Source organism: Cyanistes caeruleus, unplaced genomic scaffold (genome assembly GCF_971803275.1).
Source record: "Cyanistes caeruleus unplaced genomic scaffold, bCyaCae1.hap1.1 HAP1_SCAFFOLD_223, whole genome shotgun sequence".
NCBI classification, from domain to species: domain Eukaryota; kingdom Metazoa; phylum Chordata; class Aves; order Passeriformes; family Paridae; genus Cyanistes; species Cyanistes caeruleus.
Window position 1 is genome coordinate 15046 of NW_028256006.1, and position 26464 is coordinate 41509.

Genomic DNA, 26464 nt, shown 5'->3' on the forward strand with positions numbered 1-26464 from the left:
GGAAAATGGAAACAGCTTTTTTAAGAAATGAAAATAAAATCAAAAGAAACAAACAATATGTTTTTCTCTATTTTTCTCTATTTATTTTTATGTTTCCCTTTTCCATCTTGCACTGTTTCTCCATCCCATTCATTCCAAAGGGCTCTCACCTCTAAGATCTGAGACTTGGCAAGTTTTAGACACTGTAAAATACCCTGAGCTATAGCCAGTTTGCCTTGCCCTGTTTTCCTTGGAAAGCAATGCTGGAGACACAAGTGCAGTGCTTGGCTCAGGTACAAATTCTGCATTCAGGGAATGTGCTCAGACGGTGTCTGACCCTCAGCAGGGACAAGGCACAGCAGCAGCCAAGGGCATTGCTGTGCCCCTGTGCAGGAGTCCAGACTCTGGCTCTTGGCTCAACACGGCAAAGTTGCCGTGTTTGGCCAGGCTCAGGGGCTGCCCGGGGAGCGCGGGGCTCGGGGCGGGGCCGAGCGGGCAACGGACAAACGGACACGGGGACAAACGGCCCCGGGGCTTCAGTTGCAGCGGCAGCGGCGGCAGCAGCAGCGGCGAAAGCAGCGACAGCAGCGAAAGCAGCAAATTTATCAATTCTCTCTCTCTCCTCTCCCTCTCCCACTGTCCCTCATCTTCTCCCGGTCTCCCTTTTCCTGTGTCCCCTCCTCTTCCAGGTTCCCTCTCCCCGTGCCCACCCGGGCCATGCCCCCAGCCCGCCCCCGGCCCCGGCCCCGTTCCCGTCCCCGCCCATCCCGCCGAGGTCTCCTCTTCGCCTGGCTCTGGCTGTGCTGGGCGGGCATCAGTGCCAGGGGCTGGGGCGGCATTGCCGCCCTTTGTCTCCGCCTGGCCCGCCCACGGCCCCAGCCCCGACCCCGACCCCGGCCCCGGCCCCGGCCCCGGCCCCGGCTCCTCCCGGGGCCCGCGGAGGACACAGGCGGTGCGGCCGCTGCCGCCGCCTCCGCTGCGGCTTCCCCGGCCCGAGCTCCGCCGCTGTCGCGTTCCAATGAGGGAACGCCTGCGGGTGCCCGGCCCGGGGAGCTCGGGGAGCGCTCGGGGGCCGTTCCTGGCCCCGGGCCGAGCACTGACGGCCGCGTCTCTTCCCCAGGGAAGGCGCAGCAGGCCCTGCAGCAGCGCTACCGAGTGGGTTCACTGCTGGGGCGCGGCGGCTTTGGCAGAGTTTTTGCGGCCACTCGGCTCTCGGACGGACTCCCGGTGAGCAGAGGGGCCGGCGGCGGGCGGAGGAGGAGGAGGGGGCGGAGGAGGAGGATGGGGCTGGACACGGTGGGCGGTGAGCTGAATCCGCTGTTCCCTTTGGCTTGCAGGTGGCCATCAAAAAGGTGCCACGGAACCGCGTCCGGCACTGGGGCGAGCTGGTGAGTGAGCGGGGCCAGCGGCAGAAGCCGGGCCGTGCCGGGCGGGGATGAGCCGGGGCCCGGCAGGGTGGGAGCCGCCAGGACACCTGGAGGGAGAGCGGGCGTGGGGCCAGCGGAGGGCACAGAGCATCCCGGGCTGGCTGAGGGCTTCCCGAGCCCTGGCACGGCCTCAGCCCCACTGACGGCACCGTGCTCCTCCCGCAGCCCGACGGCACCAGCGCACCCCTGGAGATAGTGCTGCTGGACAAGGTGTCCACAGGCTTCCCCGGTGTGGTGCAGCTGCTGGAATGGTTTGAGCTCCCCAACACCATCGTGATGGTGCTGGAGCGCCCGGAGCGGTGTCAGGACCTGCGACGTTTCATTCGGGCACGGAGGTTCCTGTCCGAGGAAGAGGCGCGGGAGCTGTTCCAGCAGGTGCTGGCGGCCGTGCGGCACTGCACCAGCTGCGGGGTCCTGCACCGAGATATCAAACCTGAGAACGTCTTGGTAGACCTGGACACCGGCGAGGCAAAACTGATCGACTTCGGCTGTGGCACCTACCTGCAGGACACAGCCTACACTCAATTTGCAGGTGAGCCCACACAGGGGCAGGCTCCCGGTGCTGGCATCTCCTGGCCCAACCTGGGTGTGGCAGCAGGGATTCTCCCTTTTGCTGCCAGTCCCAGGACTGAGTCTTCAGCCAAGTTGCTTTTGAGCAGAGCTGGGTGAGGACCCATCTTCCATCCCTGCTGGCAGCCTTTGCCTGCCACTCTGCCCAGGACTGGGGCTGGGGCTGGGGCAGCCAGCCTGACAAAATCCTCATGGGTGGGGGTAGCAGAGACAGGGTGGCAGGACCTGTGCACCAGCTGGTTTGGTGTGCAGGTGAGAATGGGCTTGGACTGCTCTGCTCACCTGGTTTGCCTTGGTTCAAGATATTTTTTGGGCAATGCCAGCAGGGAGGATGTGGGTGTGGTTTTTCCCCAGCACTGAGTGGGTATTTCCCTTTGTGTGTCATGGTCGGGCCTTGCCAGGGTTTCTGCTGCCCTCTTCCAGCACCAGTGGCTTCTTTTCCAACCCCAGGTTTGTACCCAAGTCCCAGGTGCTGGTGAGAGGGCAGCAGGTCACCCCGTGGGCCACTGGGGCAGCCCCCACATGCCCAGGGATGCTGGGGCCAGGCTCTGGGAGCAGCAGCATCCCCCTGATGAGCTCCATCCATATTCCATAGGAACACCGTCATACAGCCCCCCGGAATGGAACGACTTCGGCTGGTACCATGGTGAGGCAGCGACCGTCTGGTCCCTGGGCATCCTGCTGCACGAGATGGTCTGCGGGGAGCACCCTTTCAGGAGGGGCAGGAACATCAGATGGGGCCAGCTCCCGCTGCCACAACGGCTCTCCCAAGGTGGATCCTCATCTCTGGGCACGGGGGGAACACCAGTGCTGGGAGACAGCAGCGGGCTCGTGAGCATCCCGCTCTGGCAGCTGCTGAGGAGGTGGCACATGTCCTGCTCTCCTGCTCTCCTCCAAAACAAAGAATTGATGGGAAAGTTTAGGCTCAGCTCTGAGCACATCCAGCGTGGCCTGGGCACGGGAATAGTGGGGCAAAGCAGACAGGAGCCTTCTCCAACTGACCAGTGGTTTGTGGTTTCTCTCCCCAGACTGCCAGATTCTGATCAGGTGGTGTTTATCCCTGAACTCCTTGGACAGGCCCTCATTAGAAGACCTGTCCTGTGATCCCTGGATGCAGGATATTCATCAGCCCTAGAAGAAGGGAGAGAGCCACGGGCACAGTGATGCAGGGACCTGGTAAGTTACAGCTCCACACATGCCCTGGCAATCAGCAGCAAAGAAACCCAGACTTTTTTGTCCTGCCTGTGTCACTGCACTGGGGTCATGGAATGGGAACACACAGCCCTTGTGCTGGAGCTGAGCTGCTCTGCCCAGCACTGGTGGGCACCATCTGAGCTGGTTTTGCTTGTCCTGCTTCACTGACAGCCGGGCCCTGGGCAGAACCCTGACAGCCTGGTGTCACCCCAGGGAAGAAGGAGCCCCTGGAGAAGCTGTACCAGGTGGGGCTGGTGCTGGAGACATGGAGGACAGCAGCAAGGATGACAACCTCTTCCTCCACCTGGCCAGCGGCAGCTGGCGATGATGGACTTTGATTCTGGCACCTTCTTCAAAGCCAGGCTCCACAGGGAATTTTCAGGTAAGTCCAGACCCAGGGGGATGCTCCCAGATTTGTGCATTGGCCGGGAACCAAAGGTTTCCCCTTTGCTGGGGCAGATGCAGCTGATTCCTCAGTGACTGCCCAGCTGGTTTTTGGCAGGGCTGGGGGCGTGGGCTGGGGTGGGTACGAAATGGGAGTGGGATCCTGGCCCTGCCAACAGCCCCCAGCACCCACCGTGCCCCGGGCTGGGGCTGGGGCAGCCAGCCCGACACAAACAAACCCCCATGGCAGGAGCACAGGTGGGACTCCAGAACCTGAGCACGGCTGCTTTGCTGTGCAGGCAAGGAAGGGCTTGGGCTGCTCCACTCCCCTGCTTTGCTTTGGGATCACCGTGATTTTGGGGGACAGTGCAGGGGGAAAGGGAGAAAGCATGGGCTTCCCTCACCCATGGGTGGGTTTTTCCCCAGAATGTAGGGGTTGGGCCTTCCTCAAGCTCCTGACAGACATAACATTTTTTACCAGTTTTCTTGTTTCCCCTTTTTGTCTGTAACCTATTTTCATTAATTTGTTGTTTGTTTTTCTAAAGGAAGCGTTCTAGGTGGGGTCCAGTCTGGATCAGGAAGTGCTTGGGACCAGCTGTGGCGTGGATGGGCCATGCCCTTGGAGAAGACTGAGGACATCGTTTGGGACCAGCTTTTCTTGTGGCAGCGGATGGTGTGAGGTGGGTCCGCATCTCCTTGGCATGGGAGGGACAAGAGCTTTTGGGAGATGGCAGCGGGCACAGGAGCATCCCGCTCTGGGCAGCTGCTGAGGGGCTGGATCTGCCGTGGCTGGCTGCAGGCTGGGCACATGTCCTGCCCTCCTGCTCTGCTCCCCAAGGCAGCAGTGATGGGCAGCTTTGGGCCCAGCTCTGAGCACGGCCAGCATGGCCTGGGCACCGCGGCTGGCTGGGACAAGGGGACAGGAGCCTTCAGCTGACGGGCGGTTTCTGCTTTCTCTCCTTGCAGCCGGGCTCTGCGGATGCTGAGGCTGCTCTGGGCTCTGCCAGGGCTCTGCTGGGCTCAGCACCGGGCCGGGATCAGCCAAAGAAGAAACGCTGTGACCTGCAGCAGAGACTTGAGCATTTTGGCAATGCAGCTCAAGTCTGCAGAGTGTCCACCTCCAAGGGAAAACATGACACCCCCCAAAAATTAAACTTGTTCCATAACTTCTGAAATTGAATCAATCTGGGATGACCCCAAATGGCATTTTTCTGCTTCCTCAAGCTGTAGCTCAGCCCTTCGCTGAACAGTTCTCTCCCCCACCTGCCTTTTACTTCACAACTGCTCCCTCCATTCCCCTAGTGAGTTCCCAGCCCATCACAGTCTCCATCACACTGCAGCCTTCCTTGATGCCCCTCACCACAAGGAAGGCCAAGCCCCAGTCTCAGGGACTCATCCTGTCAGTGGCTGAAGAGCAGCAATGTCTGTCTGTGCCAGGAGCTCTTGGATGTCTCTGTATCCATGGACAGAAGGGTCTGTCTGTGCCAGGGGCTCTTGGATGTCTCTGTATCCATGGACAGAAGGGTCTGTCTGTGCCAGGGACTCTTGGATGTCTCTGTATCCATGGACAGAAGGTCTGTCCTTGCAAAGGTTTCCATAATATCTTGGTACCCATGAGTATGGAATGAACACAGAAAGTGTCAGTCACGTTGTTTGCACACTCCCTCCTTTCCATCCAAGACACATCCATGCACACCCCCACGTACAGATATATTAAAAGGAGAGGGATGGATAGAGATTTCCCACAGAGCTCTAACTTTGGCAGAACTCACCTTGTAAGCCATGGCCAGGGCATTTTTTTCCCAGCTCTGTGTCAGTAGGTGTCCAAGAGCTGAAGGGAACAGCATTTAGAAGCAGTTTCAGGATTTCTAGGCAGGAAAGGGAGCTGACAGCCATCCACATAACTCACCATATTCGTCGGGATGGGCTGCTGGTTCTTTAGGAATATGGCACAGTGGAGACACGAGACTTGGGATAATCCCAGCTCTCTGTGGATCTGTGCAAAGGTGGAGCAGCAGAAACACCTTGTGTCTTCTTTGGGGACACAGGGTCCAAGGAGCTGGGGTGGCAGAGCGTGACCTGGGCTGGTGGCAGGTGAAGTCCCATTTCATGACATCCCGGAGTGGCACAGGACAAAGCTCCAAGCAGCCACAGCCCCACTGAGGAAGTCCTTGGAGTGCTGCACATCCCATAGGAAAAGCTGCATTCCCTCAGTCCATTGGGATTTATCACTTCCATTTGCAACACTTGAGGTCCAAGTTTCAAAGTGCAAAATTTTTACACTCAAGACACAGTCATGAAGAACATGTATTTCAATTTCCTATTCCTTTAACTGCAGTGTAAAATATCTTGATATTGGAAATCATCCATCAAATCTGTAAAGGAAGGCAGCTAATGGATCCTTTCCACTAGCACGTGTACAAACTAAGGAACTAAAATCAAAGCTGAGTTCTCTTTTTCAAAAGATCAGTTACCTCTTTCTTACTCCAGAGTTATAGAAGATTTTTCACTACACATTTGGGGGTAATTTTTATCTGTCATATTTTTTTTACGTTTTCTTTTTTGGTTTTTTTTTTTTGGTTTTTTTTTGTGTATTTGGGTTGTTGGGCTTTTTTTACAGAAAACATGTCCTAGAAAAGGCATGTCCTTTGCTCCTGGTTCCCGTGTGGAGCAGCTCCCTTCCCGCTGGCTGAGCTGCTCAGGCAGAGCCCGGCAGCTCCTGGCCCTGCAGGGCTGAGGCTTTTCCCCGTTGCTGGGCACAGACTGATGGAGCAGCACTGCTGAACACGGGCACACGCAGAGGGAGCAGAGCAGCTGCCTTTGCCCACCTGAAGCTCCAAGGCCAAACTCTGAGCAGGCACGGCTGCAAGAGACTCGCAGGCTCCCTGTTGGCTCTGCTGCCCCACTTGTGCCCGGCCCAGCTCTGCGGGAGGCAGAGGGAGAACAAGGGGCAGCTCCCTCCCAGCCCCAGCCCAGGGACCCCTCCAGCCCCGGGCCTTGGGCCACTGTCAGCACCCGCTGCTCCAGCCACCGCTTCTGCTGGCACTGACAGCAACAACCAAACTGGGGCTGGTCCCCAGGGAGCAGCAGCAGTGCCTGCATCTGATCCCTCAGCCTGGGGCAGCCCCCTGGGGGAACAGAGGGCGCAGCAAGAGGGACAAAACCAGGCAGGGGCAGAGACTGGGAAGAGCCAGAGCTGGGAGCAGCAACAGCTGCTTCATTGCACTCCTGGAGAAAGCTCTTGGCTGGCTCAAAGCACTGAAAGGTGTCAAAGGCAGAGAGGAGGCCACACCAAACAATGCTCCTGTTTTCACACCCTCCTGTAGTAAATGGAAATGATTTGTGCTAACTAAAGTGTAACTATTTGGAAAGTTATTATTAGGAGCAATCAAGGGAATTGGTGTTACAAGGCAGATGTACCCCTCTACAGATGTTACATGTTAAAATTAAGATAGAGGATGTAGTTTTGAGATAAGAAATGTCCTAAGACAAAATCAACCTTGAGATGGATGAAGTTGGAATGACTTTAGGCACTGGGCCTGAAAATTATAAAATATAAGACTAATTAGTGGAGCACAATGCTCACTTACATAACACAACGCTTGGTACACACACACAGCCTGTGAGGTTATCCAGAGGACAATGAGGATGAGTGTAAGCCTTCATCCAAAAGACCACCAAAAGAAGACTGAAGACCCCCTAGCAACAAGTGAAGCATGCACCATGAAGAATAGTGATGTAAAATTTAAAAATTGGAAGTAGGGGGAAATTTATGGGAAACATGAATGAATATGTATAAGCATACAGTATATAAGTTTAGTTTGAATTGCTTTGTTTTGTACGTGAGGTGGGGTGAGAAGCCCTCTCTGTACTCCAGTCAGCTTTGCTTATGCTTTAATCATAATTACTGGCAAGCTATATTCATATATATATTCATACAAATATATGCATATGTGTATATATATATATATATATGAATATATTCACTAAATTGTACTCTTTTACTAAATTGTATTCCTTCTATATCAAATTGCTATTTAATCCACTAAATTATACTCTTTTATTAAATTGTTTTCTTGTATTCAATTCACTAAATGGTATCAATTTTTTCTTGTTATTAAACTGCTGTTAACCCAATAGCCCTAGCTGTCCAAATTTAAATTTCATTTATGACACTGCCCTTGGGTGAGTTACAGCCACAGCGAGAGGGAGGAGGAGATGATCCCACCCATGGCTGCTGCTGGCTCCAGACATTTGCTGAGATAAAGCTGAGCCAGAGCTTCAGCATCTCTCCCAAAATCACAGAATCACAGAATGCCTTGGCTTGGAAGAGACCTTAAAGTTCATCTCATTCCATCCCCTGCCATGGCAGGGACACCTTCCACTATCCCAGGCTGCTCCAAGCCCCGTCCAACCTGGCCTTGGACACTTCCAGGGATCCAGGGGCAGCCACAGCTTCTGTGGGCAAGCTCTGATCTCTGCCCAGGTGAGCAGGGACAGGAGCCCAGGGAACGGCTGGAGCTGGGCCAGGGCAGGGCTGGGCTGGAGATGAGCAAAAGCTTCTTCCCGCACAGGGGGCTGGGGCAGTGCCCAGGCTCCCCAGGGAATGGGCACGGCCCCGAGGCTGCCGCAGCTCCAGGAGCCTTTGGCCAGCGCTGCCAGGGATGCACAGGCTGCGATTGTTGGGGTGTCTGTGCAGGGCCGGGGGCTGCACTCCATGATCCCAATGGGTCCCAGATGCCAGCTCAGCCCCTTGTGCAACTCTCAGCCTTGGGCTCAGCCTTTGTGTCCCCTGGAGGCGCTGGCAGAGCTGATGGGGTGGGGCAGGAGCGGGGCAGCCCCAGCGTTCCCCTGGCAGTGCCAGCACAGCCGGGCCAGCAGCCCCAGCGTTCCCCTGGCAGTGACAGCACAGCCGGGCCAGCAGCCCCAGCGTTCCCCTGGCAGTGACAGCACAGCCGGGCCAGCAGCCCCAGCGTTCCCCTGGCAGTGACAGCACAGCCGGGCCAGCAGCCCCAGCGTTCCCCTGGCAGTGACAGCACAGCCGGGCCAGCAGCCCCAGCGTTCCCCTGGCAGTGACAGCACAGCCGGGCCAGCAGCCCCAGCGTTCCCTCCCTGGAGACGCTCCAAGGGAAGCGGCCAGAGCCGCGTCCAGTCAGCGGAACTGAGCGGCCACTGAGCACCCCCGGCCTGGGCTGCTGTGGATTCCTCTGCACACAGCTCGGGGAAGGTGCCCTTGGCCACCCCCACAGTGCCACAGACAAGTGTCACACACAGTTACAGAGCTCTGCCCACAGCTCACAGGGGGAGTTAATTTATTAAAAACAAACAAGCACAGCGCCGGGAAGGTCTTTGTGCACCGAGGCTTTGCTGCAGCCAAGGAAAGCTCCTGGCTCAGGGTCACCTTTCCTGCTCGGCCAGAGCCCCGAGTGCCCCAGCAGCAGCAGCAGCAGCAGCAGCAGCAGAGAATGGCAGCATTGCCACGGGCTGGCTCAGGAAGGGGAGATTTCCCCCTGGAGAGAGGCTCCTCTGCCAGGTTTTGCATTCAGGCAGCTGCAGATCCCTCAGCTCTGGGTGCACAGCAGCTGGAAATGCAAGTGCAGGAGCTCTGTTCATGGCCAGCCCCAGCGGGTGACAGCAAGGCCAGGGCCCTGGCAGTGGGACATTTGCAGGGAGCGGCTGCAGCAAGCGCTGGGGGCTGGAAGTGTGTGCAGAAAACAGCCCGGGGGTCTCCGGCCCGAGGCCAAAGGAACAAAGTTTCAGTTCTGGCCTCCGCAGGGAGCACCAAAATGGTTCCTTTGCAGGGCGAGGTTCCACTGGCGGGTGTTGCAGGGCCCCCAGAGGAGAGCCCAGGGTGTCCAAAGTGCCTGGGCTGGAGCAGCTTTCTGTCCCGCTCCGGGGGCATTCCCGCGGCCTTGGGATCCCTGGGAAGGCGCAGGAGAGGCTGGAAGCCGTCGGTTTGTGGGTTTGGGGTTTGGATTGTTTTTGTGGGGGGTGACGGCCGGTTGTGATTTTGGTGTTTTGCGGGGCTGGGGGAATGGTTTTTTGTGAGCTGTGCCCAGCGGTTTGCAGCCCCGCGGGTGCGGGGAGCGCTGGCGCAGGCCCGGCCCGGGCGGGGCGGCCCCGGGCGGGCTGTGGGAGCCGGGAGCGGCCGGGCGGGCCCGGAGCCGCCGCCTCGGGCCGGGAGCCCCCCGGGCAGAGCTCTGTGCTCGGGGCCGAGGCCCGGGCAGCGCTGGGCGGCCCGTGGGCCCCCGGCACAGGCGGGTCCGTGTGGCCGGGCCGGCGCCGTGTCCGCAGCGGGCTCCGAGGGGAGCGGCAGACAGAGAGGGGGAGCAGCAATACAAACTTGACCCGCAGCAATCCAGACAGGGGGGGCTTCCAGGACCCCACAGTGGAGAGACCAGAGAGGGTAAACGCATGGATGGGTGTTTTTGGTGAATCTTGACCATTTGTGTATTTTAGGGGACTGAATATTAGCGTTTTGGTGGTTTATATGGGCACCAGATGCCCGGTGACTTCTAGGGAAGGACTTGGAGAGTAGGAAACCCCTAACCCAAAGTGCTCATCCATTGCATTTTCTGAAACCAGGGTTTGTCATTCCTAAACTTTGGCCGGATGGAGAAGGAGGCTGCGAGGAAGAGGAAGATGCTCCAGGACACCCAGGCAGGTGAGGAGGAAGTCAGTGCCCCTTTCCCCCTCTCTCCTGCTCCATCTCCCAGCCCAGCCTGGCCCCCGGCTGCAGGACAACCCCGCTGCCGACGCCGTCCTGCCGGGGACGCACTGGGGGGATCTCCTTCCCCTTCCCTCTGGCACGGAGGCAAATCCCATCCTCTCCTTGTCCTTCCTCCCCCAGACAAGGAGCTGAGGATGGAGACCAGGGAGGACAAATCCCCACGGCAGAACCTCATGGAAGAGGCCGTTTTGAGCAGCTCCACAGAGCAGGAATACAACAGGGAGGAAAATCCCCAGAGATCCCACAGGAGGAGGGGCTCCAAACCCATCCCAGGGTGCTCTGAGGAGGAAAGACCCACCCTGTGCCGGGAAGGCGGCCGGAGATCCAGCCAGGGCTCTGAGCTGGTGGTCCATGAGCAGCTTCAGGATGGGGAGAAGCCCTACAAGTGCTTGGAGTGTGGGAAGAGCTTCAGCCAGAGCAACAGCCTGATCTGCCACCAGATGATCCACACTGGGGAATGGGCCTACGAGTGTGGGCAATGTGGGAAGGGCTTCAGCTGCAACTCCAAACTCATCGTCCACCAGCGCATCCACACTGGGGAGAGGCCCTATGAGTGTCCCAAGTGTGGGAAGAGGTTTCAGAGGAGCTCCACTCTCCTCAGGCACCAGCGGATTCACACGGATGAGAGGCCCTTCCGCTGCCCTGACTGTGGGGAGGGCTTCAAGCAGAACTCCCACCTCATCAGGCACCGACACATCCACACTGGGGAGAGGCCCTATGAGTGTGGGGAATGTGGGAAGAGCTTCAGCCACAGCTCCAGCCTCAACACCCACAAACGCATCCACACTGGGGAGAGGCCTTACAAGTGTCCCCTGTGTGGGAAGAGCTTCACCTGGAGATCCAGCTTGACCCAACACCGACGGTGGCACCGGTAAGGGAAGCCTTGCAAAGGCCCCCAGTTCCAGTACAGCTTTGTGCACTGCTCCAGCTTCATCCCCCCTTGGAGGACCGACATTTGGAAGAGACCTGGTGATCCATGTTCCCTGTGATCCATGCTGGGAAGACACCTGTACCTTTTCCTGCCCATGGCAATGTTATGATGTGAGATCAAAGAACATGAGGGTCTGGCCATGGCCCTTTCATTATATTAAATCCCATCTCAGATTCTTCCCAGGGGCAGGAAAATGACTCCCTATCTTTCACCAGAGGAGAAGGGTGTCCTTTCCAGGCAGGAGGAGATACGTGGCCAGGAAGAGCCAGTCTGTGGTGGTTTATTTTTCCCTGTAAATAGTTTTTCTTATCTATTCTGTTACCAAAATTGTTTCTGTGTCTGTTTGTTCCTTATCCCATTGCTGTTCTCAATAAATTGTTCTTATCCCAGCCTGGGATCTTTGCCTTTTGTGATTTCCATGGGAGGTGGGAGGGAAGCGAGCAGCAGCGCAGTTTTAGCAGGAGCAGGAAATTGGGGAATGCCATTCCTGAAGCCCAGCCCGTGGAAACCGAGCATCCCAGCTGGTGCCAGGCCTGGTTGCCATGGCAGCAGCCTTGGGAGCGGGTCCCTGGCTGGGGGCTGCGGGAACCTCTTCCCTCTGGTGCCCAGGGACAGGAGTGGAGGGAGCGGCTGGAGCTGAGGCGGGCAGGTTTAGGCTGGATGTGAGGAAAAGGTTTTTCCCGCGAGGCTGCTGGGGCACTGAACAGACTCCCCAGGGAAGGCTCCCAGCTCCAGGGCTGGCTGAGCTCCAGCAGCGTTTGGCCAGCGCTGCCAGGCCCAGGCTGGGATTGTTGGGGTGTCCTGTGCAGGGCCAGCAGTTGGACTGGAGGATCCCCATGGCTCCCTCCCAACTCAGCCAATTCTGTGGCTCTGGGATCCCATGAGCCTGGGGATGGGATGGCAAATGATTGCCATGGCAACGGGCTCAGGCTCCAGGCCTGAGCTGGTGTCCATGGCAACCACCCCTGGCATGGGGTCTCCATGGAGCTGCCAAGGGACTGACCATAGCAACAGGGCCTGTGATGGTTGCCATGGAAACAGACAATGGCAACAGGTCCTGGTGATAGTTGCCATGGAATCAGACCATTGCTACATGGGGCCGGTGATGGTTGCCTACCAAGGATCACATTTGTTACAGGCCCTCAGAAGGGCTCCATGGGGACATTCCAAGAGTCTCCAGGCTGTTCAGGAGCCAGAGTGTCACAGCCAGAGACAGGGGCTCCACAGAGACCTCCAAGGGGTTTCTGGGGATGCTGAAGAGCCGTGTGCTCTAACGCAGTCACAGCAATTCCATGGTGACATCCCAGGGGACCTTGGGCTGCAAAGGCACTACTCTGTCACAGGCACTCCCGGTGGATCCACGGTGACATCCCAGGAGTCCCCAGGCTGCCAAAAGCTGGGATGTCACAGACAATCCCAGGGCTTCCTGTCATGCGCAGAGTGGGAGCTTCAGGCAAAAGCTTTATTTCTTTATTGGAGAAACTCCTGCTTAGTCATGACACCCAGCAGCCACCAGGGATCCTCAAACCCCTCCAGAGCACCTAGACTTTTAAATTCCTTCTAAGTGAGGAGATCCAATCCCAGCCCCAGAGTTTGTCAAAGGTTTATGTGTAAAATGTATTGGACAGGTGGAAGTGAATCGTAATGCATCTTGTCCCATAAGACTAAAAATTGAGTATGAGATATATTTATACAAATACAACTGAGTGATTGATTGATTGATTGATTGATGATGATTAGACAGATTTATTTGCACTACAGAGTAAATAAAGAAAAAGAGTTATTTACTAAACAGTATAGGAGCTATAACAATTATTAGACTACAGTGCTCTAGGAAGCAATTTTGAAGTAAACAGGGCCTTGCTGGAGTTGTTTGAGCCCATTCCAGGCACAGCCTCCTGCTCCAGCAGGAACTGCCTTTCCTGTGCCATGCCCAGGGCAGATCCCACTGCAGGAAAAGCCCCAGGCCAGCCCCAAGCCAGGGAAGGGCTCGGGCACAAGTGCAGAGTGCCGTGCTGGGAGCTGTGCCAGGGACAGCCTGAGGCACCAAAGGCACCTTGGCAGCAGCAGCTGCTTCCAGGCCATGGCCAGAAGGCTCCCTTGGCACCCCGGCCTGGTGGCCAGCACTGCAGAGCTGCTGCTTCAGGGCTCATTTCTGGCTGGGCTCGGAAAAGCCACTGCTGCTCCAGGAGCCTGACTGGGAAGCAATTGGCCCCAGCACCTCGGGGACAAGATAATAATGAAACAACTCTTCATGGCAGCAGAGACAAGGCAGGGGCAGAGGAAAGGGGAGAGCCAGGCCCAGGGGACATGGCTGCAATGGTGATGGCTGTGAGGTCAGTGCCACTGCAGCAGCCTGGCTGGCCCTCAGCAGACATTCTGGCCAGGAGGGTTGTGAGGGCACCCAGCACATCAGAGAACCCACACAACAGCAATTCCATCCTTGGGGAGGGGCTTTCACTGTGTCAGGTTGCACAGAGCTCCTGCTCTGGGAGCATTCCTGGGATGGGGCATCCATTTCTCTGCAAAAGCAGTTGCAGTTTTGTGCCACTCTGATTGTAAAATATTTCCTCCTTGTAACAAATCTAAATCCATTCTTGTTCAGCTTAATGATATTGATCCCTGTCAATGCAAGACTTGGTAGAAAATAACTTTCACCAATGTTTCCATTTTCACAGACCATGGAGAGGACCCAAAAATCTCCCAGGATGGGGTTTGGAGGCCTCATCACATAAGCAGCAGGTAGAGGCTGAGGGCTCTGGGCTGTGCAGCTGCAAGGCTCTGCCAGAGGCAACTTGTGCAGCCCTTTGGCCATGGCTGCTGGCCCTGGGCCTGAGGCCAGCAGGGGACAAGTGACCCTGGCAGCCCTGGGGCGTCATTGCCTCCTTGTCCCTGCTCAGCAGCCTGGCAGGGGCCGCCCCATGGTGCTGCCCTTGGCATTGCACATCCCCACATGCCAGTGGCCCGGGAAGAGCCCTGAGCAATGAGGGAGGGACAGCATCTGCCTTGCCAGGGGCTGGGGCTCAGCCCTTGGCCCTTGGCATTCCTGAAACACATCCAGCTTTGCTCAGCACCACAGACACCTTTCCCTTGCTTGTCCCCAGCTGCCATCAGGGCCTCCAGTCTTCTGCTCTGCCTGGAACCTGGGGACGCTTTCTCACTCGTGTCTCTCATTTCAACTGCAAGAAACTTCAGTGTTTCCATCTGACTTGGAGCTCTTGAGGAGTTTCTGGAGCACACTCTGAGGGACTGAGTGTGATGCCAAGAGCCCCAAAGGCCCGAGAGGGTGATGAAAGTGCTGGTGCTGTGTCTGTGCTGCTGAGCTGGGCTGGGCTCCTGGCCCAGAGGCAGCTCCTGGCAAGGGCAGCGCTGCAGAGAGACAGCTCTGGCCAGGAGCAGCTCCTGAGCACAGCCCAGCAGGGCTGGGGCCCTGCCAGGGCAGCTCAGGGACACAGAGAGCAGGCCCAGACAGAGCTGCCAGGGGCTCAGCACTGGCAGGGGCTGTGGGATGTGCCAGAGGGGGCTGTGTCACAGCAGCACCTCTGTGGCTGTGTCCTGGAGCCCCAGAGCAGCTGTGATGTCAGAAAGGGGCTGTGTGACAGCTCCGAGTGGGTTGTGTGAGGTCACAGATGGGGCTGTGACATCTCAGAGTTTGTTGTGTGAGGTCACTGAGCAGCTACAGCATCATAGAGGGGATCCTGTGACATCACAGAGCAGGCTGTGACATCATGGCATGGCTGTATGACATCATAGATGTGGTTGTGAGATCAAAGTATGTGCTGTGACATTACAGGGTATCTGTATGATGTCACAGAGATGGTTGTGTGACATCACTGATGGGGTTATGACATCACAGAGCTGACTGTGACATCATAAAGGATGGTGTGAGGCCATTGAGCAGAGACTGCCATCATCGAGGGTGGCTCTGTGACATCACAGACCAGGATGTGACATCACAGAACAGACTGTGACATCACAGGTTGAATTTTTGACATCATAGTCTTCTGTGACATCACAGTACAGCTGTGTGACAACACATGACAACATCCCAGAGTTGGCTCACTTAACAGAGCTCAAACTTAACAGGACTTCAGTTATACCTTAACCTTAACTGAAACCTCAAATGTCACTATTTAGCAAAACTACAGCATTTACTGTATTTTACCTAATTTATAACCTATGACTAAGCAAATTAGCGGAGGAATGATACTAAACAGTATTTAAATTAGCTTATAATTTATATTAAACATAACAGTGGAGTAAAAGAAGAACACTAGGCAGCATTTAACTTAGCTTATACCTCATGACTTACCCTCACCCACAGGCCTGCCTGACTCAGATCTCCAAGGCACTCCAGCCCCTCCCAGAGCAGCATTTCTGCCACATTTGCCAGGGCACAGCACTGGTGTGTGCACACAGACACAAAGAGGCAGTGCAAGGCAGCTGTGAGAAATTCCCCTGCAGGGCAGGGAAATGCTCCCTGCGGATGCTTTGGCATCTCCCCAGCGGGCCAAGGGCTGAGCCTGGAGGAGTGGGGGGATCGGCCCAGGCTCCGTCCTTGTTCGGGGATGCCCCGAGTGCAGCAAACGGGAGAGTTCCCGGCTCACAGAGGCCCCACTCCGAGGGAGGTGGCTGGCCCAGGAGAGCTGCAAGGGGCTCCTTTTGGAGCGCTGTTTGTAGGGCCCCAAGAGAGGGGCTTCAGGCACAGCAATGTTTCATCCTGGCCACACCTGGCATCAACAGCTTTCTTTGCAAGGCTGAGAACAGGGATGTTGTGCCACGCAGGGAACAGGAACAGTTCCCAGGGCTGCTCCTGAAGCAAGCAGGAGCTGCTTGGGCAGCAGCAGTGCCTGGGAGCAGACAGTGTTTCTGATGAGCTGCAGAGGAGCTGAGCCCAGGGGCTGTTGGCCAAGGCCCAGGCCCAAGGAGCATTTCTCAGCTGGCAGGGCGGCCTGAGAAGGGGAGGGGGGAATGCACCAGCACAGGGCCCATGGAACCAAGGGACATCTGTGACACTGTGGGGCACCATGAAATAAACAAAGCATTGTGATACTGAGGGGCCTCATGGAACCAGTGAGACCATTGTGGTCCCCACAGAACCAAGAGGACCATTGGGATCCTGTGGGGCCTCGTGAAACCAACAGGCCTTTGTGACACTGCAGGGCTGCATGGAACCAAAGGTCCAGGGTGACACTGTGGAGCCAGAGGAGACCTTTGTGACACTGCTGACTGCCAAGGTCCATTGTGACATTTCAGGCCTCATGGAACAGAGGAGTCATGTGACATTGAGGGGCCTGTGGGACCACAGAGACCATTGTGACACTGCAAGGCCTCATGGAATCGCTGGCACCATTGTGACACTGCAGGGCCTTGTTGCTATCCTACTCCCCACTGGGACCCCTCTGTCCCACCCCCCGTGGAGCCTGCTCGTCTCTGGGCACAGGCAGCGGAGGGGGTCCTGGAGTGGATACAACACGGACTCAAAGTATCTAGACACAGGAGGCTCAAACTTGCTGGAATAATCCCGGGTTTATTGTCTGTCGTCCATCCGGGGCAAGAGAGAGAGACCGAAATGCTCTGGATCTTATCTCTTATACCAGGGGGCAGGGGTGATTAGGGGATGCAGGGAGGTCACAGCCAATGGGAAGGGGGGGGGGGAAAGAAGGTTTTCAGGTAGGGACTAACATTACACAAACCAGAGGTGAGTTTTACCCTTGGGAGGTACCAAGATTTTTAGATGCACTACAACACTCCCACAAAATCTTTTCAATATCCTAAAAAATTCAAGAAAAATCCCACCAAATTCCAGAAAAATCCCACACAATTCATTAAATGTTCTGAAAACCCCAGCAAATTCCAGAAACATCCCACCAAATCTCCAAAAAATTCCACAAAATCTAAGAAAAATCCCTCACAATTCTTCGTCTCCTCAAAATACCTCAAAACACCTCAAAATTCCACAACAATACAAAAAAATCCCACCAAATTTTAGAAACATCCCACCAAATCTCCACAAATTTCCACAAAATCTAAGAAAAATACTTCAAAATTCTTCATGTCTCCTCAAAATCCCACAAAATACCACAATATTGCAAAAAAATCCCACAAAATTCCCATCACATCCCACCAAATCTAGACAAATTTCCACAAAATCTAAGAAAAATCCAGCCAAATTCTTCATGTCTCCTCAAAATCCCTCAAAATTCCACAAAACTCCCACAAAATCTTCTCAATATCCTGCAAAATCTAAGAAAAATCCAACCAAATTGCAGAAAAGTCCTACACAATTCCCTAAATTTGCTGAAAACCCCAACAAATTCAAGTCATATCCCACAAAATCTCCACAAATTTCCACAAAATGTAAGAAAAACCCCTCAAAATTCTTCAAGTCTCTTCAAAAACCCACAACATTCCAGAAAAAAAACCACAAAATTGCAGAAATCTTCTCAAAATCCTACCAAATTCCAGAAACATCTCAAAAAATCCCCTGAATATGCAAAAAAAATCTAAGAAACATCCCCCTAAAATTTCCACAAATTTCCACAAAATTCCACATAATTGCAGAAATCTTCTCAAAATGCCAACAAATTCCAGAAACATCCCACCAAATCCCCACAAATTTCCACAAAATCTAAGAAAATACCTCAAAATTCTTCATGTCTCCTCAAAATCCCGCAACATTCCACAAAACTCCTACAAAATCTTTTCAATATCCTTCAACATTCAAGAAAAATCTCACCAAATTCCAGAAAAATCCCACACAATTCATTAAATGTTCTGAAAACCCCAGCAAATTCCAGAAACATCCCACCAAATCCCCACAAATTTCCACAAAATTCAAGAAAATACGTCAAAATTCTTCATGTCTTCTCAAAATCCCTCAAAATTCCACAAATCTCCCACAAAATCTCCTCAATAGCCTACAAAATTCAAGAAAAATCCCACCAAATTGCAGAAAAATCCCAAACAATTCCCTAAATTTTCTGAAAACCCCAACAAATTCCAGTCACATCCCACAAAATCTCCACTAATTTCCACAAAATCTAAGAAAAAATCCCTCACAATTCTTCAAGTCTCCTCAAAATCTCACAACATTCCAGAGAAAAAACCACAAAATTGCAGAAATCCTCTCAAAATCCTACCAAATTCCAGAAACATCTCAAAAAATCCCCTGAATATCCCAAAAAATCCCCTAAAATTTCCACAAAATTCCACAAAATTGCAGAAATCTTCTCAAAACCCCAAGAAGTTCCAGTCACATCCCACCAAATCCTCACACATTTCCACAAAATCTAAGAAAATACCAAAAAATTCTTCATGTCTCCTCAAAATCCCACAACATTCCAGAAAAAAATACCACAACATTGCAGAAATCTTCCCAAACCCCCACCAATTTCCAGAAACATCTCAAAAAATCCCCTGAATATCCCAAAAATCTAAGAAACATCCCCCTAAAATTTCCACAAATTTCCACAAAATTCCAGAAATGTTCTCAAAACCCCAACAAATTCCAGTCACATCCCACCAAATCCCCACACGTTTCCACAAAATCTAAGAAAATACCTCAAAATTCTTCATGTCTCCTCAAAATCCCACAACATTCCACAAAACTCCCCCAAAATCTTCTCATTTTCTTATGAAGTTCAAGAAAAATCCCACCAAATTCCAGAAAAATCCCACACAATTCATTAAATGTTCTGAAAACCCCAGCAAATTCCAGAAACATCCCACCAAATCTCCAAAAAATTCCACAAAATCTAAGAAAAATCCCTCAAAATTTTTCATGTCTCTACAAAATCCCACCAAATTTCAGAAAAATACCACACAATTCTATAAATGTTCTGAAAACCCTACCAAATTCCAGTAACATCCCACAAAATATCTACAAATTTCCATAAAATCTAAGAAAAATCCCTCAAAGTTTTTCATGTCTCTTCAAAATCTCTCAAATCACCACAAAACTCCCACATTATTTAAATATTTGCAAAATCCCAGAAAACTAAAAAAAATCAGGAAATTGCAAAAACAAAAACCCTGAAATCATCCCAAAACCCTAACAAATTCCAGAAACATCTCACAAAATCTACTGAATATCCTACAAAATTTTTAAAAATTGCAAATAAATCTCACAAAATTCAAGAAATCTTCTCAAAACCCCACCGAATTCCACAAACATCACACCAAATCCCCACAAAATCCCACAAAATTTTAGAGAATACCTCAAAATTTTTCATGTATCCTCAAAATCCCACAAAATCGCACAAAAATCCCACAAAATTATTTAAACTATTGGAAAATCCCATAAAACTCAAAAAAAATCTCAGGAAATTGCAAAAACAAAACCAAAAATCACTAAATCTTCCCAAAACCCTAACAAATTCCAGAAACGTCCCACCAAATCTTCACGAAATTCCAGAACAGCTAAGAAAAACACGTCAGAAATCTTCAAGTCTCCACAAAATCTTTCAAAATTCAAGAAATATCCCACAAAATTGCAGAAATCTTCTCAAAATCCCACCAAATTCCAGAAACATCCCACAAAATCCCCACAAAATTCCACAAAATTTAAAAAAAATCCCACAAAATTCTTCAAGTCTTTTCAAAAACCTACAAAATTCCAGAAAATTTCATATTACAAAAAAAATCCCATACAATTCCAAGAACATCCCACCAAATCTCCACAAAATTCCACAAAATCTAAGAAAAATCAATCAAAACCCTTCAAGTCTACTCAAAATGCCAAAAAATTCAAGAAAAAAAAAACCAAAACACTGAGAAATCTTCTCAAAACCCAACCAAATTCCAGAAGCATCTCAGAAAAACTCCTGAATATCCCACAAAATTCAAGAAAAATCTTACAAAATTCCAGAAAAATCTTACAAAATTGCAGAAATCTTCTCAAAACCCCACCAAATTCTAGAAACACCCCACAAAATCTCCTCAAATTTCCACTAAATTCCACAAAAATTCCATAAAATTTCCAGAAAAATCCCACAAAATTGTTTAAATTTTCTCAAAATCTCACAAAATTGCAGAAAAGTCCCACTAAATTACTTAATCTACATCTGTTTTGGCAATTGTAGATCCCGGCTGCTCTTGCCCCTCTTCTGCTTGCCACCTGAATTTTAGCAGTACAGCTGCAATTACCTCTTTCAATCAGTGCTACCCACTGTGCTTTTATCACGGGGAACTCAGGATTTTTGTTTCAGGCATCATGATCAGTAGAGATCAAAATGCTCCCAAGTCCCTGAGCACAAAATCAAGGAGAATGAAAGCCACACAGGTCACATTTGCAGTGCTCGAACACAGCCCTGTTGCTGCTGCTGCTGCTGAAATAGAATCAACTGACAGAGGCCATCACAGAAATTGCCTCTGCAGTGGCAAATAAAATGAAAAAATCCACCAGGAGAAAGAAAAACCAGAACTTCCCAACTCGCTTCATTGTTTCTTCTGAGCAGCAGAAGAAAAAGGAACAGGGCACCTTTCAGGCAGCTCCACAAGCTCAGGGTTCTCATTTCCTGGGGAATCTGAGATGCAATTGGCCTTGTTAAAAGGATAAAAGCAAAGGGAATGAATTGGGAATTATTAGGAAAAAATGACCCTTCTTACACACAAAGTTCACCAAGTCATTCCCTGCATTTCTCCTTTTCACATTCTTTCTCTCATCCACTGACAGGTCCAGCTTATCGTGTTCTGCTGCTTATCATCAACTGATTGTGCTCTTGATTTCTCCCACTGCAAGAGATGTAGAATCATCTCAACTGAACACAGAAACAAACTCCCTCTGTCAGCCCATCTTCATGTTCCAGATCACTTTCCAGATGTCCATGGGGATGTTGGAATGATGAGCTCTCCACTGCTGGCTGCAGGCTCTGGAGATTCTTTCTCCACATTCAGCCAGGCTTGTATTCCCCAACAATTCCTGGCAGCCCATCATGTTTTCTTTGGGTAGAAGAGGAACAATGAAAACCTCACCAATGGCACAACTCCCCTGTCCACGAGGAAAAGAAAGAACAAGTTGTCAAGTTCTTCAAACATTTGTCCTGCTTTGCTGCAAGAGTTGTGCTGCACTCACAGTGTGGGGAGCCAAGAGAAGCTGCAGCTGGGGGCACATCTTGTGACAGGAGCTGCGCCTTGTTCTCCAGGACAGGTTTTTGGAAAGAACAGACGGGACTGGGGAGAAGATTCTGGGAAAATTGAAACAGCTTTTTTAAGAAATGAGAATAAAATCCAAAGAAACAAACAATATGTTTTTCTCTATTTTTCTCTCTTTATTTTTATGTTCCCCTTTTCCATCTTGCACTGTTTGTCCATCCCATTCATTCCAAATGGATCTCACCTCTAAGATCTGAGACTTGGCAAGTTTTAGACACTGTAAAATACCCTGAGCTATAGCCAGTTTGCCTTGCCCTGTTTTCCTTGGAAAGCAATGCTGGAGACACAAGTGCAGTGCTTGGCTCAGGTACAAATTCTGCATTCAGGGAATGTGCTCAGACGGTGTCTGAGCCTCAGCAGGGACAAGGCACAGCAGCAGCCAAGGGCATTGCTGTGCCCCTGTGCAGGAGTCCAGACTCTGGCTCTTGGCTCAGCAGGGCAAAGTTGCCGTGTTTGGCCAGGCTCAGGGGCTGCCCGGGGAGCGCGGGGCTCGGGGCGGGGCCGAGCGGGCAACGGACAAACGGACACGGGGACAAACGGCCCCGGGGCTTCAGTTGCAGCGGCAGCGGCGGCAGCAGCAGTGGAAGAGATAAAAAGCGAATTTCTTGAATCCGTCGATTCTCCTCTCCCTCTCCCACTGTCCCGCACCCCATCCCCGACTCCCTTTTCCTGTGTCCCCTCCTCTTCCAGGTTCCCTCTCCCCGTGCCCGGCCGGGCCATGCCCCCGGTCCGGCCCTGGCCCCGGGCGGGGCTGCCCCGGCCCCGTCCCCGTCCCCGGCCCCGTCCCCGTCCCCGGCCCCATCCCCGGCCGTCCCTCCGCGGTCTCACCTCCGCCCAGCTCTGGCTGTGCTGGCTCTGGCTGTGCTGGGCGGGCATCATTGCCTGGGGCTGGGGCGGCATCGCTGCCCTTTGGCTCCGCCTGGCCCGACCCCGACCCCGACCCCGGCTCCGACCCCGACCCCGGCCCCGGCCCCGGCCCCGGCTCCTCCCGGGGCCCGCGGAGGACACAGGCGGTGCGGCCGCTGCCGCCGCCTCCGCTGCGGCTTCCCCGGCCCGAGCTCCGCCGCTGTCGCGTTCCAGTGAGGGAACGCCTGCGGGTGCCCGGCCCGGGGAGCTCGGGGAGCGCTCGGGGGCCGTTCCTGGCCCCGGGCCGAGCACTGACGGCCGCGTCTCTTCCCCAGGGAAGGCGCAGCAGGCCCTGCAGCAGCGCTACCGAGTGGGTTCACTGCTGGGGCGCGGCGGCTTTGGCAGAGTTTTTGCGGCCACTCGGCTCTCGGACGGACTCCCGGTGAGCAGAGGGGCCGGCGGCGGGCGGAGGAGGAGGAGGGGGCGGAGGAGGAGGATGGGGCTGGACACGGTGGGCGGTGAGCTGAATCCGCTGTTCCCTTTGGCTTGCAGGTGGCCATCAAAAAGGTGCCACGGAACCGCGTCCGGCACTGGGGCGAGCTGGTGAGTGAGCGGGGCCAGCGGCAGAAGCCGGGCCGTGCCGGGCGGGGATGAGCCGGGGCCCGGCAGGGTGGGAGCCGCCAGGACACCTGGAGGGAGAGCGGGCGTGGGGCCAGCGGAGGGCACAGAGCATCCCGGGCTGGCTGAGGGCTTCCCGAGCCCTGGCACGGCCTCAGCCCCACTGACGGCACCGTGCTCCTCCCGCAGCCCGACGGCACCAGCGCACCCCTGGAGATAGTGCTGCTGGACAAGGTGTCCACAGGCTTCCCCGGTGTGGTGCAGCTGCTGGAATGGCTTGAGCTCCCCAACACCATCGTGATGGTGCTGGAGCGCCCGGAGCGGTGTCAGGACCTGCGGCGTTTCATTCGGGCACGGAGGTTCCTGTCCGAGGAAGAGGCGCGGGAGCTGTTCCAGCAGGTGCTGGCGGCCGTGCGGCACTGCACCAGCTGCGGGGTCCTGCACCGAGATATCAAACCTGAGAACGTCTTGGTAGACCTGGACACCGGCGAGGCAAAACTGATCGACTTCGGCTGTGGCACCTACCTGCAGGACACAGCCTACACTCAATTTGCAGGTGAGCCCACACAGGGGCAGGCTCCCGGTCCTGGCATCTCCTGGCCCAGCCTGGGTGTGGCAGCAGGGATTCTCCCAGGACTGGGGCTGGGGCTGGGGCAGCCAGCCTGACAAAATCCCCCGTGGGTGGGGATAGCAGAGAGGGGGCGGCAGAACCTGTGCACCTGCTGGTTTGGTGTGCAGGTGAGAATGGGCTTGGACTGCTCTGCTCACCTGATTTGCCTTGGTTCAAGATATTTTTTGGGCAATGCCAGCAGGGAGGATGTGGGTGTGGTTTTTCCCCAGCACTGAGTGGGTATTTCCCTTTGTGTGTCATGGTCGGGCCTTGCCAGGGTTTCTGCTGCCCTCTTCCAGCACCAGTGGCTTCTTTTCCAACCCCAGGTTTGTACCCAAGTCCCAGGTGCTGGCGAGAGGGCAGCAGGTCACCCCGTGTGCCACTGGGGCAGCCCCCACATGCCCAGGGATGCTGGGGCCAGGCTCTGGGAGCAGCAGCATCCCCCTGATGAGCTCCATCCATATTCCATAGGAACACCGTCATACAGCCCCCCGGAATGGAACGACTTCGGCTGGTACCATGGCGAGGCAGCGACCGTCTGGTCCCTGGGCATCCTGCTGCACGAGATGGTCTGCGGGGAGCACCCTTTCAGGAGGGGCAGGAACATCAGATGGGGCCAGCTCCCGCTGCCACAACGGCTCTCCCAAGGTGGATCCTCATCTCTGGGCACGGGGGGAACACCAGTGCTGGGAGACAGCAGCGGGCTCGTGAGCATCCCGCTCTGGCAGCTGCTGAGGAGGTGGCACATGTCCTGCTCTCCTGCTCTCCTCCAAAACAAAGAATTGATGGGAAAGTTTAGGCCCAGCTCTGAGCACATCCAGCGTGGCCTGGGCACGGGAATAGTGGGGCAAAGCAGACAGGAGCCTTCTCCAACTGACCAGTGGTTTGTGGTTTCTCTCCCCAGACTGCCAGATTCTGATCAGGTGGTGTTTATCCCTGAACTCCTTGGACAGGCCCTCATTAGAAGACCTGTCCTGTGATCCCTGGATGCAGGATATTCATCAGCCCTAGAAGAAGGGAGAGAGCCACAGGCACAGTGATGCAGGGACCTGGTAAGTTACAGCTCCACACATGCCCTGGCAATCAGCAGCAAAGAAACCCAGACTTTTTTGTCCTGCCTGTGTCACTGCACTGGGGTCATGGAATGGGAACACACAGCCCTTGTGCTGGAGCTGAGCTGCTCTGCCCAGCACGGGTGGGCACCATCTGAGCTGGTTTTGCTTGTCCTGCTTCACTGACAGCCGGGCCCTGGGCAGAACCCTGACAGCCTGGTGTCACCCCAGGGAAGAAGGAGCCCCTGGAGAAGCTGTACCAGGTGGGGCTGCTGCTGCTGCTGGAGACATGGAGGACAACAGCAAGGATGACAACCTCTTCCTCCACCTGGCCAGTGGGAGCTGGCAATGATGGACTTTGATTCTGGCACCTTCTTCAAAGCCAGGCTCCACAGGGAATTTTCAGGTAAGTCCAGACCCAGGGGGATGCTCCCAGATTTGTGCATTGGCCGGGAACCAAAGGTTTCCCCTTTGCTGGGGCAGATGCAGCTGATTCCTCAGAGGCTGCCCAGCTGGTTTTTGGCAGGGCTGGGGGCGTGGGCTGGGGTGGGTACGAAATGGGAGTGGGATCCTGGCCCTGCCTACAGCCCCCAGCACCCACCGTGCCCCGGGCTGGGGCTGGGGCAGCCAGCCCGACACAAACAAACCCCCATGGCAGGAGCACAGGTGGGACTCCAGAACCTGAGCACGGCTGCTTTGCTGTGCAGGCAAGGAAGGGCTTGGGCTGCTCCACTCCCCTGCTGTGCTTTGGGATCACCGTGATTTTGGGGGACAGTGCAGGGGGAAAGGGAGAAAGCATGGGCTTCCCTCACCCATGGGTGGGTTTTTCCCCAGAATGTAGGGGTTGGGTCTTCCTCAAGCTCCTGACAGACATAAGATTTTTTACCATTTTTCTTGTTTCCCCTTTTTGTCTGTGACCTATTTTCATTAATTTGTTGTTTGTTTTTCTAAAGGAAGCGTTCCAGGTGGGATCCAGTCTGGATCAGGAAGTGCTTGGGACCAGCTGTGGCGTGGATGGGCCGTGCCCTTGGAGAAGACTGAGGACATCGTTTGGGACCAGCTTTTCTTGTGGCAGCGGATGGTGTGAGGTGGGTCCTCATCTCCTTGGCATGGCTGGGACAAGAGCTTTTGGGAGATGGCAGCGGGCACAGGAGCATCCCGCTCTGGGCAGCTGCTGAGGGGCTGGATCTGCCGTGGCTGGCTGCAGGCTGGGCACATGTCCTGCCCTCCTGCTCTGCTCCCCAAGGCAGCAGTGATGGGCAGCTTTGGGCCCAGCTCTGAGCACGGCCAGCATGGCCTGGGCACCGCGGCTGGCTGGGACAAGGGGACAGGAGCCTTCAGCTGACGGGCGGTTTCTGCTTTCTCTCCTTGCAGCCGGGCTCTGCGGATGCTGAGGCTGCTCTGGGCTCTGCCAGGGCTCTGCTGGGCTCAGCACCGGGCCGGGATCAGCCAAAGAAGAAACGCTGTGACCTGCAGCAGAGACTTGAGCATTCTGGCAATGCAGCTCAAGTCTGCAGAGTGTCCACCTCCAAGGGAAAACATGACACCCCCCAAAAATTAAACTTGTTCCATAACTTCTGAAATGAAATCAATCTGGGGTGACCCCAAATGACATTTTTCATCTTGCTCAAGCTGTAGCTCAGCCCTTCTCTGAACAGTTTTGTCCCACACATCTTCTGCCTTTTACTTCACAACTGCTCCATCCTTTCCCCCAGTGAGTTCCCAGCCCATCACAGTCTCCATCACACTGCAGCCTTCCTTGATGCCCCTCACCACGAGGAAGGCCAAGCCCCAGTCTCAGGGACTCATCCTGTCAGTGGCTGAAGAGCAGCAATGTCTGTCTGTGCCAGGGGCTCTTGGATGTCTCTGTATCCATGGACAGAAGGGTCTGTCTGTGCCAGGGGCTCTTGGATGTCTCTGTATCCATGGACAGAAGGGTCTGTCTGTGCCAGGGGCTCTTGGATGTCT

The 26464-nt window shown here is 54.2% G+C and overlaps 1 protein-coding gene across 1 annotated transcript; it reads left to right on the forward strand.

Annotated features, from left to right (window-relative positions):
* Positions 1–499: 499 nt before the first annotated feature.
* Positions 500–26079, forward strand: LOC147645587 (serine/threonine-protein kinase pim-1-like). The gene is made up of 8 exons (XM_086874448.1): positions 500–1206; positions 22769–22819; positions 23024–23390; positions 23916–24092; positions 24349–24496; positions 24686–24902; positions 25450–25584; positions 25871–26079. Exons 1-5 carry the CDS (start codon positions 697–699, stop codon positions 24453–24455), a joined length of 1212 nt encoding a protein of 403 aa, XP_086730574.1. The 5' UTR covers positions 500–696; the 3' UTR covers positions 24456–24496; positions 24686–24902; positions 25450–25584; positions 25871–26079.
* Positions 26080–26464: the final 385 nt, after the last annotated feature.

Coding starts and splice junctions, on each gene's coding strand:
- LOC147645587 (XM_086874448.1), top strand. CDS start 697: ATGCCCCCAGCCCGCCCCCGGCCCCGGCCCCGTTCCCGTCCCCGCCCA. Junction 1,207..22,768: donor GGCTCTCGGACGGACTCCCG/GTGAGCAGAGGG, acceptor TTTGGCTTGCAG/GTGGCCATCAAAAAGGTGCC. Junction 24,093..24,348: donor GCCACAACGGCTCTCCCAAG/GTGGATCCTCAT, acceptor TTCTCTCCCCAG/ACTGCCAGATTCTGATCAGG.